This window comes from Macaca thibetana, chromosome 11, assembly GCF_024542745.1.
Source record: "Macaca thibetana thibetana isolate TM-01 chromosome 11, ASM2454274v1, whole genome shotgun sequence".
In the NCBI taxonomy this organism is placed as follows: Eukaryota; Metazoa; Chordata; class Mammalia; order Primates; family Cercopithecidae; genus Macaca; species Macaca thibetana.
This window is the reverse complement of record NC_065588.1, coordinates 118,353,072-118,367,194: the sequence shown is the minus strand read 5'-3', so window position 1 is coordinate 118,367,194 and position 14,123 is coordinate 118,353,072. Positions and strand designations below refer to the sequence as shown.

General features: G+C 53.6%; 1 protein-coding gene and 1 long non-coding RNA gene across 3 annotated transcripts in view; one reads left to right on the top strand and one right to left on the bottom strand.

Annotated features, from left to right (window-relative positions):
- BCL7A (BAF chromatin remodeling complex subunit BCL7A) overlaps positions 1-14,123 on the bottom strand; it is a 237,214-nt gene that overhangs the window by 35,695 nt on the left and 187,396 nt on the right. The window contains exon 2 of one of the 2 annotated variants that reach the window (XM_050748163.1): positions 5,564-5,749. In XM_050748163.1, the coding sequence (XP_050604120.1) occupies positions 5,564-5,655 (92 nt within the window). In that variant the 5' untranslated portion in view covers positions 5,656-5,749. Of the gene's footprint in view, positions 1-5,563; positions 6,020-14,123 lie in introns of those variants that run through there. The other variant, XM_050748164.1, reaches the window with a different exon arrangement.
- Positions 6,184-8,402, top strand: LOC126930728 (uncharacterized). The gene is made up of 2 exons (XR_007717665.1): positions 6,184-7,327; positions 7,628-8,402. It is a non-coding gene; the product is annotated as an uncharacterized LOC126930728 (long non-coding RNA).

The window sequence follows — 14,123 nt, the reverse complement described above, 5'->3', positions numbered from 1 at the left end:
ATCCACCCGTCTCGGCCTCCCAAAGTCCTGGGATTACAGGCTTGAGCCACCGTGCCCGGCCTGCCCAGCCTATGTTTTATTTTTTTGAGATAGGGTCTCCCTCTGTTGCCCAGGCTGGAGTGCGGTAGTGCGATCACTGCTCACTGCAGCCTCGACCTCCTGGGCCCAAGTGATCTTCCTGCCTTGGCCTCCCAAAATGCTGGGATTACAGGTTTGAGCCACCACGCCTGAGCCCCACTTTATATTTAGAGTGGCAAACAACCGGTCAACAGACGTGTTTTGTTTGGCCTACACAGTACTTTAAAAATGTTAAATCTGCTGCCAAACTTCAAAACAAAACAAAACAAAAACAGGCTTCGCATAAGATTCCAGACTTCTGGCTACTCCTGAAAACATGACCCGGGCCCACGTGCCCTGGGAAGCGACAGCTTGCCCCAGATGGGCTCTCTGGCCCCCTCGGATACCCTCACTCTTGACACCTGTAGGCACTGGGTCTAGAAATCACCACGACCCCTAGACTGCAGCCCAGCTTGCTGCAAAGCTGGCCCTGGCTGTGCCACGCGCCTCCTGTCTTGGCGGCCCCGTCACCTTACCCTGACTTCAGCACCTCTCTCTTCCCATTACACTTGGGCTCCTGGGAGGAAAGGACAAAAATGAGTTCCCAGCAGTAGGAATATAGCCCCAAATGCTCCTCTCCAGCACAGACTCCTATATAAACTACAAGAATCCATCCCAGATTCTCCAGGCTAAGGCCAATTTTGAATGTTCTCCTGCATCCAGGTCCAAGGGCTAGCCAACAAGACCATCTTAGGGTTACCCACTGCCCAAGAGGACGCTGCTGACTCCCTCCAGGAGAGCTCTAATCCCTGTCCTTGTACTCACTTCTCAGGGCTAGTCCCTGCCACCTCAGGAGGCCTGGCCCATGGCTGGCCTCACCCTAGCAAGGCCCAGGTCTGCCTGACTTGCCATGTGCCTAGAAGGAAGGTCTCCATGATGAAACTTCCGGAGGAGCTGAGACAAGGGAGGCCTCAGGCCCAAACCTCCACCTCTCCTGGGACAGACAGGAGGTCTTCGGGCACAGACCTTTCTCAGTCCTCACAGCAAGTCATTGAGGGAACCCTCAGACCAGGCTGAGGGGTCCTGGGCCTAAGCCTACTTTGTTTGTTTGTTTGTTTTGTTTTTTGAGACAAGGCTGTCACCCAGGCTGGAGTGCAGTGGCATGATCGCAGCTCACTGCAGCCTCAACCTCTTGGGCTCAAGTGATCCTCCGGGCTTAGCCTCCTGAGTAGCTGGGATTACAGACGAGGGTCACCATGCCTAATTTTTTTTTTCTTTTTTTTTTTTTTGAGACGGAGTCTCGCTTTGTTGCCCAGGCTGGAGTGCAGTGGTGCGATCTCAGCTCACTGCAGGCTCTGCCTTGTGGGCTCACGCCATCCTCCTGCCTCAGCCTCCCGAGTAGCTGGGACTACAGGTGCCTGCCACCACGCCCGGCTAATTTTTTGCATTTTTAGTAGAGACGGGGTTTCACCGTGTTAGCCAGGATGGTCTCGATCTCCTGACCTCATAATCCTCCCACCTCGGACTCCCAAAGTGCTGGGATTACAGGCATGAGCCACCGTGCCCGACCTTTTCATTTTTTTGAGATGAAGTCTTGCTCTGTCGCCCAGGCTGGAGTGCAGTGGCGTGATCTCGGCTCACTGCAACCTCTGCCTCCCAGGTTCAAGCAATTTTCCTGCCTCAGCCTCCAGAGTAAGTGGGATTACAGGCATGCACCACCACAGCCAGCTAATTTTTTGTATTTTTAGTAGAGAGAGGGTTTCACCATGTTGGCCAGGCTGATTTCGAACTCCTGACTTCAGGTGATCTGCCTGCCTCGGCCTCCCAAAGTGCTGGGATTACAGGCATGAGCCAGCGCGTCCATCCTAATTTTTCTTTTGCTTTTTCTTCTTCTTCTTCTTTTTTTTTTTTTTTTGAAACGGAGTCTCGCTCTGTTGCCCAGGCTGGAGTGCAGTGGTGCGATCTCAGCTCACTGCAAGCTCTGCCTCCGGGTTCACACCATTCTCCTGCCTCAGCCTCCCGAGTAGCTGGGACTACAGGCACCCACCACCACATCTGGCTAATTTTTTTGTATTTTTTTAGTACAGATGGGGTTTCACTGTGTTTGCCAGGATGGTCTCGATCTCCTGACCTCGTGATCTGCCCGCCTCAGCCTCTCAAAGTGTTGGGATTACAGGCGTGAGCCACCGCCCCTGGCTTTTTTTTTTTTTTTTTTTAAAGATATGGAATCTCACTATGTTACCCAGGCTGGTCTTGAACTCCTGGGCTCAAGAAATCCTCCTGTCTCAGCCTCCAAAGTGCTGGGATTACAGGCATGAGCCACCGTGGCGGGCCTCCAAGCCTCCGCTGCAGCCCAAGCTTTCATCTCCCACCATCGCCCTGGACCCCTTCTCTCCTCCACCAGCACAGGGCCTCCAAACCCTGGCCCAGTTTCCCAAAAAAAGGCCCGCCATTTTGTTTTCCCTTCAGCCATCTTCTGGTCACCTCACACTCCACCGGCCTGCCTTGCTGAAACAGCCCACAAACAGAAGAGGACACAGCCTGCCCCAAATGAGAGGGAGGCCACAGCTTTTCCGGGGGTGGGGGAAGCGTCAGGGGACAGTGGGTGGGTGGGTGGGTGGGTAATTTTAGGGGTCACTAGGGCTGAGGAGAAACCCACCCAAGGCTCATGGGGCCAAATGATCTGCCAGACACTTCATCTTCCCTCTGGGTAAAATACAGGATGCCCTGTTAAATTTGCATTTCAGATAAATAGATAATTTTTTAGTATAAGTGTGTCCCAAATATTGCATGAGACATACTCAAAAACATTTATTTTTAATTCTTTCACTGTTTATCTGAAATTCGAATTTAACTGGGTGTGCTATATTTTTATCTGGTTAAACCTGGCAACCCCACCTCCCCACCAGTGGTGAAATGCATGGTTGGTGGCCACACAATTAATAAACAACCCAAAGTCTCGTGGGCTGAGTCAAAGACCCAATCCGAAGTCACGGGGAAGGTGGGATATGCTCTCAGGGGCTGGAGAAACCTGGGCAATCCGAAGGCACGGGGAAGGTGGGATATGCTTCTCAGGGGCCGGAGAAACCTGGGCAATCCGAAGGCACGGGGAAGGTGGGATATGCTCTCAGGGGCCGGAGAAACCTGGGCAATCCGAAGGCACGGGGAAGGTGGGATATGCTCTCAGGGGCCGGAGAAACCTGGGCAGTAAGTCCAAGGCTTCGCTTAGAAGGGGCCAAAAAAAAAAAAATCTCAAAGCCAAGTTTCTACAAAGTCCACCTTACAACACTGAGCAACAGCTCCTCCTGCGCCCAGGGCGGGGTGCTCTTGGAGGCATGACCTCACTCGTCCTCAACAACCTGAGTGGACCTGGAAGCCAAGCAGAGAGCCCCGGGTCACCATGGTTAGAGAAGTGACAATGGTATGCCGAAGGTCGCGGCAAGGAAGTGAACTGGAAGCTGGACCATGAGATCCCAAAGCCTGAGGTCTTCAGAGGACACGAGGTGTTGTTTCCCCAAACCCAGGGAGGCGCAGAGGCACAGCCCCACAAGCCCCAACTACAGGCCTGGTCCCCGCGGGGTCAGCGGGCTGGAAGGTCTCCAGGCCGGCCGCCCTGGGGCCCGCGGGGTGGGAAGCCCCATCTCTCCATCTGCCCTCCTGGCAGAGCAGCTGGCCGCTCTGCGGGAGCAGCTGTCAGGGTGCAGGAGCCTCTGTCCCGCCGGGAACCTGGGGTAGGAGGCCCCACCACGCCTCCTTGAGCAGAGAAAGGCGGCTTGCCGGCTGCTTCCCAACCTCCAAGTCGGCGACAGAAGGGACCCAGGCACAGACACCAGTTCTTTCTTTGCACAGGGGCTGAGGCAAGGAGGGGAGCAACTCCGGGCTTCCCGCGGGGAATCCCACAGTAGAGGGGGCTGCGGGTTGTTTCCCAGCGTGTGTGTGTTGGCCTGCAGCTGTTTCTGCCATTTTTAAATGGCTCCAGTTGGGCACCGGGCACCCTGCGTACCAGGGGAGCTCCCGAGACACCGACGACTTGGATCTCAACTTTGGAAAGCCTCCCCTTCTCACGGTTCTGAAAATTCTTTGTCCCACTGGAGCCAAACCCAGCCCACGGCCGGGCATCCGGCCATCGCAGCCAGCCCTTTCCATAGGAGGCCGGGGAGCACGTGGACTTTATTGATTTTCCTCTTGCCTTTTTTGTTGGGTTTGACTCAGAAAGGACAGCTAACTTGTGACACCGCCACACCGGAGGCTCGCCCCCAGTGGCTTTTAGAGACCAAGGCGCTACTCGAGAAACGACACCCCCAAACGTAAACATCCCCTGCCACCGGGCCTGCCCGGCTTCCAAGCTCGAAATAAAGCGTCGGGACGAGCCCGCGGGCGCTGACACTCGGGGCCAGAGTCGCCGCGGCTCCTCTCCCTCCGGGACCCGGTGAAGGCGTGGGAAAAAAACAATAAAGTTGAAATCAGGGATCGGGGAGTTTTCAACAAGTCTGACCCAACCTGGCGATCTGCTCGCGCCTCGGGCCTGGCCCAGGGGCCGATTCCGAGCAGACCCCGACGAGGCCGCGAAAAGGTTCGAGCCCCTTAATATCGACCGGGCCACGCCGGGGGGACGCTAAAGTGAACCCGAAAGCCACGCGCGGCCGCCGCCGCGTCCCCCTCTCCCCAGTGCAGAGAACAAAAACAACGGCTCCCTCCGCAAAACAAACACGAGCTCCCGGTGTGGAGAGGCAGCCGCGGCCCAGGACCAACAGCTTCTGGCCAAAAACATCGGCTGGCCCGAGCCCCCCTCCCGGGGCGCCGCGCAGAGTGGGGTGGAACGTGGGCGCCCCGCGCCCCTGGCCGCTGGCGCCCGGCGCTCGCCCCCATCTTTCCTGGTCGCCGAGAGCCCTCGCTCCAGGCAGCCCAAAGCGCTAAATTTAAACGGCTCGCGCTTTGCAAACTCCGCAGACTCGAGGGCGCCGGGCCCGGGAGGCGGGAGCCGGCGGCCGGGCGGGCCGGGGCCGACGGAGGGCGGCGGGGCGCGGGCCGGGGCGCGCGGGGAGGAGACGGCGGCGGCGGCCCGCTCGGAGCCTGCACAATGGAGCTCGCGCTTTCCCCGCCGCCGCCGGCATCGCGGCCCCGGCGCGCGGGAAGCCGCTTTCATGTGACTTGCACAAAACGAAATGGCTTCTGGGGCCGGCCCCGAGCCCCCCTCCCGGGAGCCGAGCGCCGCCGCGGGGGCCGCCCCGCCGCTCCAGCCGCCCGACCCCGGCGCCCGCCGCCTCCTGGCCGCCGCCACCGCTGCGCCAGGTGGGCGACAGGCGCGAGCGCACCTGGGCAGCGGCCGCGGCCCCCGCCTGGCGCAGGTGACCCGGCTCGCGCGCCGCCCGCCCGCCCTCGCCAAGTCCCGGGGCCCGCGGCGGGGCCGGGCCAGGGCAGGCGACCGGGGCGCTGCGCCCCGCGGCTTTCCGGAGCCGCGCTCGGGCTCGGGGTGGCCGGGGGGGCGGCGGGTGCCTCCGCTTACCATTTGCGCACTTTCTCGATCGCCGCCATGACCCTCTTGATATCATCTTTGGCCCGGCTCCTGGTCTCGGCTCGAACCGACCTGCCCGACATGGTTCCGGCGGGGAGACGGAGGCTGGGGAGCGCGCCCGCCGGGTCCTGCTCGCGCTCCGCGGCGGCCACACTCGCGCCCGCCCGCCGCTCACTCACTCGCGCACAGACACTCGCACTCTCACACGCACACACTCACACACACATACACACACACACACACACACGCACACACACACACACACAAAAAGCCCGGGGCCGCCGCGCGCCCGGCCCAGTGCGCAAGCGCCGGGCGGCAGCTGCACCGAGCAGGGGGAGCCGCGCCGCCGCCGCCGCCGGCAGTGCGGCCTCCGGGCGCCGCGGCCACCGGGCAGCGCCACCGGGCCTCCTGCGCCCCCAGAGGGGACGCCCCGCACGCCCTCCCGGGGAGGTGCCGAAGGGCGCACGGCGACCCCCGGCTCCGGGCGAGCGGCGGGGGCGGGCCTGCAGACGTGCGCGCAGACCCTTCCTCGGAGGCCGCAGGTGCCGAGGGGTCCACCGGAGACAGCCGGTCTGCGGGGCGGGGGGGACGCGTTCCCCGGGACCCAGCCCAGCTGCCCCTGCCCTGCCCCCGGAGCGCGGCGGCGGGTGCAGTAGTGCAAGTTTCTTGCAGGTCTCTTGACTTCTCCGAGTTGAAGGCGCCGGTTCGGGACGCGAGGTGCTCTTGGAAAGAGTTGGGCATCGCGCATCTCTGCTGGCCCGCGGCCCTGTTCAAATGAGAGCTAGGACGTCGCCTGCCCCAGGCTTTGTCCTTTTGGAAAACTGGGGTTGTAGGAAGGTGCCTGGGGCCAGGCGGACTACCAGAGACTCTCGACCTTGCGTACTAAAGAGTTTTCTGCTCAGCAAAAGCTGAATGATGATCAGCATCGTAACAGGGACTCTTCCTCCCGCCCCCGTCCCCCTAGAAGTTGCCTTGTCATAAACAAGGCGAGAGGGTCTTCGCTGAGCTTCACCGGAGGACCACGATTTCACCTTAAGCCACTCCTGACTTCAGTACCAGACTGAGACCAGGCGCTGTTATTGCCCAAATGGCCCTAGCGGGTACTAGGGGCTGGTCCCATCTACAAGGAGGGCTTTTGAGGCCTCCCAGCAGAGCCCTGGGGAGGAATCTGCGATGATCAGGGTAACCTGGGTGCCGCGTCTTGGTGTTCAGCTGCGGAACCGGCTGGACCAGAGCTAATGCGCTCCCAGAATGAAGTGGGAGACCGAGAGTGGCCCAAATGTCAGCGCCCCGGGCCTGGAGATGAGAGCCCGACAGCAGCCATTTCACAGCTGGGGAAACTGAGTCCCGGGAAAGTTCAAGGTTGCAGCCTTAAACTGTCACTCATTCTAGACGTTTCCCCCGGAGGGTTTGGTCTTTGGGGAAAACGCTACTGAGGAAATGGAGGGACCGCAGGCCTTTTCCTAGGCATTTCTTTTTACTATTCTGAAACTCAAACTCCTGACGTGAAAAATGAAGAAAAAAACAAATACCAGCCGGGCGCGGTGGCTCATGCCTGTATTCCCAGCGCTTTGGGAGGCCGAGGCGGGCGGATCACTTGAGGTTAGGAGTTCGATACCAGCCTGGCCAACATGGTGGGTGAAACCCCGTCTCTACTAAAAATACAAAAATTAGCCGGGCGCAGTGGTGGACACCTGTAATCCCAGCTACTCGGGAGGCTGAGGCAGGAGACTCGCTTGAACCTGGGAGACGGAGGTTGCAGTGAGCGGAGATCGAGCCACTGCACTCCAGCCTGGGAGAGAGTGAGACCCCGGATCAAAAAAAAAAAAAAAAAAAAAAAAGGCCGATGCAGTGGTTCATGCCTGTGATCCCAGTACTTTGGAGGCCGAAGTGGGCAGATCATGAGGTCAGGAGTTTGAGACCAGCCCGGCCAACATGGATAAACCCCGTCTCTACTAAAAATGCAAAAATTAGCTGGGCGTGCTGGTATGGGCCTGTAATCTCAGCTACTCGGGAGGCTGAGGAAGGAAAATCGCTTGAACCTGGGAGGCAGAGGTTGCAGTGAGCCAAGATCATGCCATTGCACTCCAGCCTGGGCGACAGAGGAAGACTGAAATAAATAAATAAATAAATAAAAAGAAAAAGAAAGAAAGAAAGAGGAAGGAAGAAAGGAAGAAAGAAAGAGACGAGCGAGAGAGAAAGAAAGAAAGAAAAGAAAAGAGAAAATAAAATAAAAGAACAAATACTTCAGAGAATCATTCCGAGAATTTTCTGGGGAAATATGCAAGAGCAGGTCATAAAACAGATCTCACAGAGATATGTGAGATCAATAGATAGGTGCTTTGGGCCACACGAAACTTTAAAAAGATGTATCTTAAAATTTAAAATAGGAAAATATTATGTCAGAATTCAGATAGTGACTGAGGAACGGATAAATGTGTCTATCCACACAACGGGATATTATTCAGCCATGAAAGGGAATGAATACATGCTACAACATGGGTGAACCTTAAAACATGCTAAGTGAAAGAAGCCGGTCACAAAAGGATAAAGAAGTCCATTTGTGGGAGATATCTAAAACTAGGCGAATCCATAAAGACAGACATCAGATTGGTGGTTACCAGGGGCAAGGGGGAGGGGAGAACAGGAGTGACTGCTAACGGATGTAGGGTTTCCTTTTGGAGTGATAGGAAAGTTCTGGGATGAGATAGTGGTGATGGTTGCAGAACAGTGCGAATGTACTTAATGACACTGAATTGTACACTGTTAAATGGTTACAATGGTCAATTTTATGTGTATTTGATCATAATAAAAAGAAATCTAGGCTGGGTGCGGTGGCTCACACCTGTGATCCCAGCACTTTGGGAGGCCAAGGAGGGTGGATTGCTAGAGGCCAGGAGTTTGAGACCAGCCTGGGCAACATGGTGAAACCCCATCTCTACAAAAAATTAAAAAAATAGCCAGTTGTGGTTGTGCGCATCTGCAGCCCCAGCTGCTCAGGAGGCTGAGGTGGGAAGATGGCTTGAGCCCAGAACATAGAGGCTGCAATGAGCCAAGATCATGCCACTGCATGAAGGAAAGAGAGAGAGAGAGAGAGAGAGAGAGAGAAAAGAAAGGAAAGAAAAGAAAGAAGGAACGAAAGAGAGAGAGAAGAAAGAAAAGAACGAAAGAAGAAAACAGAAAGAGGGAGGAGGAGAGGGAGGGAGGGAAGGAAGAAGGAAGGGAGGGAGGAGGAAGGAGGGAGGGTGGGAGAGAGGGAAGGAAGGAAGGAAGGAAGGAAGGAAGGAAGGAAGGAAGGAAAAAAAAATAAATACCCAGCTTCTCTAGAACCAGCAGACCTGCAAACTGGACCCTCAGTGCTACATGGCACCCATTGGCTAGAGCTGAAGGACCCTGTATTTTTCAAAGAGAATTCTCTGGGTCACCAGTGCACTCATAGCCACTTTACTCATTTGTATTACCTCTCTGGCCCCTGAAGGTATTTGTGATTTTGATCCCTGATAAAAACCATAAAGCTTTCTTCAAATGTCCTTTGTAAATCTAGTATGTCACTTTTAGTAGTTTCCTGTCTCCTGCAGGTATTTTTACACTTCTTTCTTTCAACAAAGCACAGTAGTTTTACAGCCTGTGTCTGATGATTCTAATATTTGACATCTCCGAGAGTCTGTTTCTGCTAGGTCTTGCTCATGGTGTCATAGTTCCTTGTTATATGCCTGGGTCTCTTTGACCATTCTGGACACTATTTTAAAATTTATTCATAGGGATAATTTGAGGCCTTCCCCGGAGATAATTTATATTGGCTTCTGCCAGGCTCCTCAGGTCACCGCTAGTCCGGGATGACCTTAATCCAAGTTCAGGGTTTGTGAGTCCCTGACCACTCAGGTGATGTGAATACTGGCCACACAACTGTGCCAGACTGGTTGACTCCTTGTAGTCTGAGGGTGGAGTCAGGGTTGTGCTGCAGGTGGTTTACAGGCCTCTGCTTCCCAGCGCTGTGTTCAGTGACCTCATGCTGAGAGTCTGGAATCAGCTGTGGTGGGAGTATTTACACCATGGAAATTGGCAAATGATCTATACATCAGGACCCTCCTTCCCCAGGCCCAGCCAGAGCTCGTGGTTGAACATTTACCAGCATACCATTGGTGGAGTCCGACAAGGCCCAAATTATCATGGGAAAGGACTCCCACTTAGTGTGACTCATGGACTTTAATTCTTTAATTTTCTGGCCTTTTTTTTTTTTTTTTTTTTTGAGACAAAGTCTTGCTCTGTCACTGCCCAGGCTGGAGTGCGGTGGTGTAATCTTGGCTCACTGCAAGTTCTGCCTCCCGGATTCACACCATTCTCCTGCCTCAGCCTCCCGAGTAGCTGGGACTACAGGTGTCCGCAACCACGCCTGGCTAATTTTTTTTTTTGTATTTTTAGTAGAGACAGAATTTCATCATGTTAGGCAGGATGGTCTCAATCTCCTGACCTCATGATCCGCCCGCCTTGGCCTTCCAAAGTGCTGGGATTACAGGCGTGAGCCACCATGCCCAGCCTAATTTTCTGGCCTTTTGCCCCATAAAACCATTCATGGTCAAGTTCAAATATGCTAGCGCTGGCACAAGTTAAAGTGGCTTCCTTTCCAGATTACCTTTCAGCGTTTTTTTCCTTCAATTTTGGCCTAATTTCTCACTGTCTTCTTTCTTACAGTCAGCACATAGGGGCTTTTAGCATATTTTCAAATACTTTTCCTAGCATTTTTAGTTACTTCGAGAGTTAGTCTAATTGTTTACCAGAAACTGGAAGTCAAGCTCTCTACATATGTTTACTATTATTCTAGGTATATTAAAAGAATAGGCCGGGCGCGGTGGCTCAAGCCTGTAATCCCAGCACTTTGGGAGGCCGAGGCAGGTGGATCACGAGGTCAGGAGATCAAGACTATCCTGGCTAACATGGTGAAACCCCGTCTCTACTAAAAATACAAAAAAAACTAGCCGGGCGTGGTGGCGGGCGCCTGTAGTCTCAGCTACTTGGGAGGCTGAGGCGGGAGAATGGCGTGAACCCGGGAGGCGGAGCTTGCAGTGAGCCGAGATCATGCCACTGCACTCCAGCCTGGGAGACACAGCGAGACTCCGTCTCAAAAAAAAAAAAAGAATAAAAGGCCAGGCGCAGTGGCTCACACTTGTAATCCTAGCACTTTGGGAGGCTGAGGTGGGTGGGCAGATCACCTGAGGTGAGAAGTTCAAGACCAGACTGGCCAACATGGCAAAACCCTGTCTCTACTAAAAATACAAAAATTACCCAGGCACGGTGGCACGTGCCTGTAATCCCAGCTACTCAGGAGGCTGAGGAAGGAGAATCACTTGAACCCGGGAGATGGAGGTTTCAGTGAGCAGAGATCATACCACTGCACTCCAGCCTGGGTAACAGAGCGAGACTCTGTCTCAAAGAAAAGAAAAGAAAAAAAAAGAGTAAAAGAGAGATTCCAGGGTCACAGAAGTGAGTTAGTTATGGCTGTGTCAAATGTCTTAACCTCTCTGTGTCTCATCTGTAAAATGGGGATGAAAATAACTACACCCATCTCATAGGGTTCTTACGAAAATTACGCACACCAGGCCAGGCGAGGTGGCTCACGCCTGTAATCCTAGCACTTTGGGAGGTGGAGGCGAGCGGATCACGAGGTCAGGAGATGGAGACCATCCTGGCTAACATGGTGAAACCCCACCTCTACTAAAAATACAAAAAATTAGCCGGGCGTGGTGGCGGGCGCTGTAGTCCCAGCTATTTGGGAGGCTGAGGCAGGAGAATGGCATGAACCCGGGAGGCGGAGTTTGCAGTGAGCGGAGATCGTGCCACTGCACTCCAGCCTGAGCAACAGAGTGAGATTCCGTCTCAAACAAACAAACAAAAAAACAAAAGAAAATTACACACATTATCTGTCAAGCACTTACAACAGTGTCGCTACACAGTAGGTGCTACATCAGAAAGGACGGAAGTGTGCCACATAACAATGTTCCAGTCAGCCACTGCATATACGACGGTGGTCCCAGAAAATTGTAACGGAGCTGACGACATTGGATCCATCCTCACATCAGAGTGCAATTACTTTGATTAAATTCATTCATTAATTTAGAGACAGGGTCTTGCTCCCGCAATTACTTTATTTATTTAGAGACAGGGTCTCACTCTGCCCAGGCTGGAGTGCAGTGGCAGGATCAAGGCTCACTGCAGCCTCCACCTCCCAGGCTCAAGTAAGCCTCCTACCTCAGCCTCCTGAGTAGCTGGGACCACAGGTGTGTGTGACCATGCCCAGCTATTTTTTATTTATTTACTTTTTTGAGACAGGGTCTCACTCTATTGCCCAGGCTGGAGTGCAATAGCAGGATCATGGCTCACTGCAGCTTTGACCCTCTGGTTCAAGCCATCCTCAGCCTCCTGAGGAGGCTGGGACTACAGGTGTATGCCACCACGCTTTTTTTTTTCTTTATTGTAGAGACGGGAGTCTCGCTTTGTTGCCCAGGCTGGTCTCAAACTCTTGAGCTCAAAGGATCTTTCTGCCTCAGCCTCCCAAAGTGCTGGGATTACATGTGTGAGCCACCATGCCCAGCCTAACTTTATTTTTTTATTTTTATTTTTTTATTTTTTGAGATGCAGTTTCACTCTTGTTGCCCAGGCTGGAGTGCAATGGCATGATCTCGGCTCATTGCAACCTTCCCCTCTCTGGTTCAAGCGATTCTCCTGCCTCGGCCTCCCAAGTAGCTGGGATTACAGGCGCCTGCCACCACACCTGGCTAATTTTTGTATTTTTAGTAGCGACGGGGTTTCACCATGTTGGTCAGGCTGGTCTGGAACTCCTGACCTCAGGTGATCCACCCGCCTCAGCCTCCCAAAGTGCTGGGATTACAGGCATGAGCCACCGCGCCTGGCTCTAACTCTATTTTTAAAACAAATCTAATGCAGCGGAAGTATACTATGTTTGTAAAGCCTATTGTAGTGGATAGTAATGTCCTGGGCCTTCACATTCCCTCACCACTCACTGACTCACCCAGAGCAAGTTCTAGCCTGCAAGATCCATTCACGGGAAGTGTCTTTGCAGAGGGACCATTTTTTATGTTTTACACTGTAGTTTTACTCTACCTTTTCTATGCTTAGAAATGTTTAGATACACAGACCCTTACCGCTGTGTTACAATTGCCTACAGAATTCAGTGCAGTACAGTACAGGATTCCCAGGCTGCACAGGTTTGTAGCGTAGGAGCAGTAGGCTCTACCATCTAGCCTAGGTATACAGGAGGTGACACCATCTGGGTTTGTGTAATCACACTCCATGCTGTTTGCACACTGATGAAATTGCCTGGGCTGGGCACCATGGCTCACACCTGTACTCCCAGCACTTTGGAGGCCAAAGTAGGAGGACCACTTGAGGCCAGGAGTTCAAGCCTAGTCTGGGCAACATAGCCAGACTTACTCTTTACAAAAAAATGATAAAAAAAAAAAAAAAAAAAAAAAAAAAAAAAGAAAATCAGCCAGGTGTGGTGGTGCACTCGGCCAGCTGAGGTGGAAGGATCGCTTAAGCCCAGGAGTTCAAGGCAGCAGTGAGCTGTGATTGTGCTACTGCACTCCAGCCTGAGTGACAGAATGAGACTCTGTCTCTTAAAAAAAATGAAAAAAATTGCCCCAACAATACATTTCTTTTTTTTTTTTTTTTTTGAGATGGAGTCTCACTCTGTCACCCAGGCTGGAGTGCAGTGGCACATCTCGGCTCACTGCAAGCTCCTCCTCCCAGGTTCACGCCATTCTCCTGCCTCAGCCTCCCGAGTAGCTGGGACTACAGGTGCCCGCCACCACACCCAGCTAATTTTTTGTATTTTTAGTAGAGACAGGGTTTCACCGTGTTAGCCAGGATAGTCTCGATCTCCTGACCTCGTGATCCACCCGCCTCGGCCTCCCAAAGTGCTGGGATTACAGGTGTGAGCCACCGCACCTGGCCCCAACAATGCATTTCTTAGGACATATCCTCGTCGTTAAGTGACACACGACTAAATTTGTTAAAGGACCTGTACAATTGCTCACGTCGTCATTATAATCATCATAATGATTAAACATCATTACTATGTAATAATCCTCGCTGGGGACTAAAGTCAAACTATTCCCCTTTTCTGGCTTTCTAAATTCAAGTCTCCATCCACTCCTGCTGCTGTTCCTCTGGGTTGGAGGCTCGTTCACCACTGCTGGGTGGAGGAGGTTTCCATCTCTGGAACAGAGATGTGTAATTGTGAGGCGTGTGCAGGCCCAGCCTCAGTGAGTCTCTGCAGCCTAGCAACTTGCAGTGGCAGCAGCAGCAGCCTGTGGTTTCATAAACAGAGGTGCTCTGGTGTTTAAGGAGCAGGTCATTAGCCAGGCCTAGCAAAGAGGCAAAGCTTTAAGGAGAAAGCTCCAACCACAGAATGAAATATACTCCCTTCCTCTGACACAGGAACAGAAAGGCTATGAAGCAAAGCACAAAAAACACCATCAAGGCCGCCTCCCTCCTTTTACAGAAAAGAAAGCTACAATCAATAGCTGCCCAG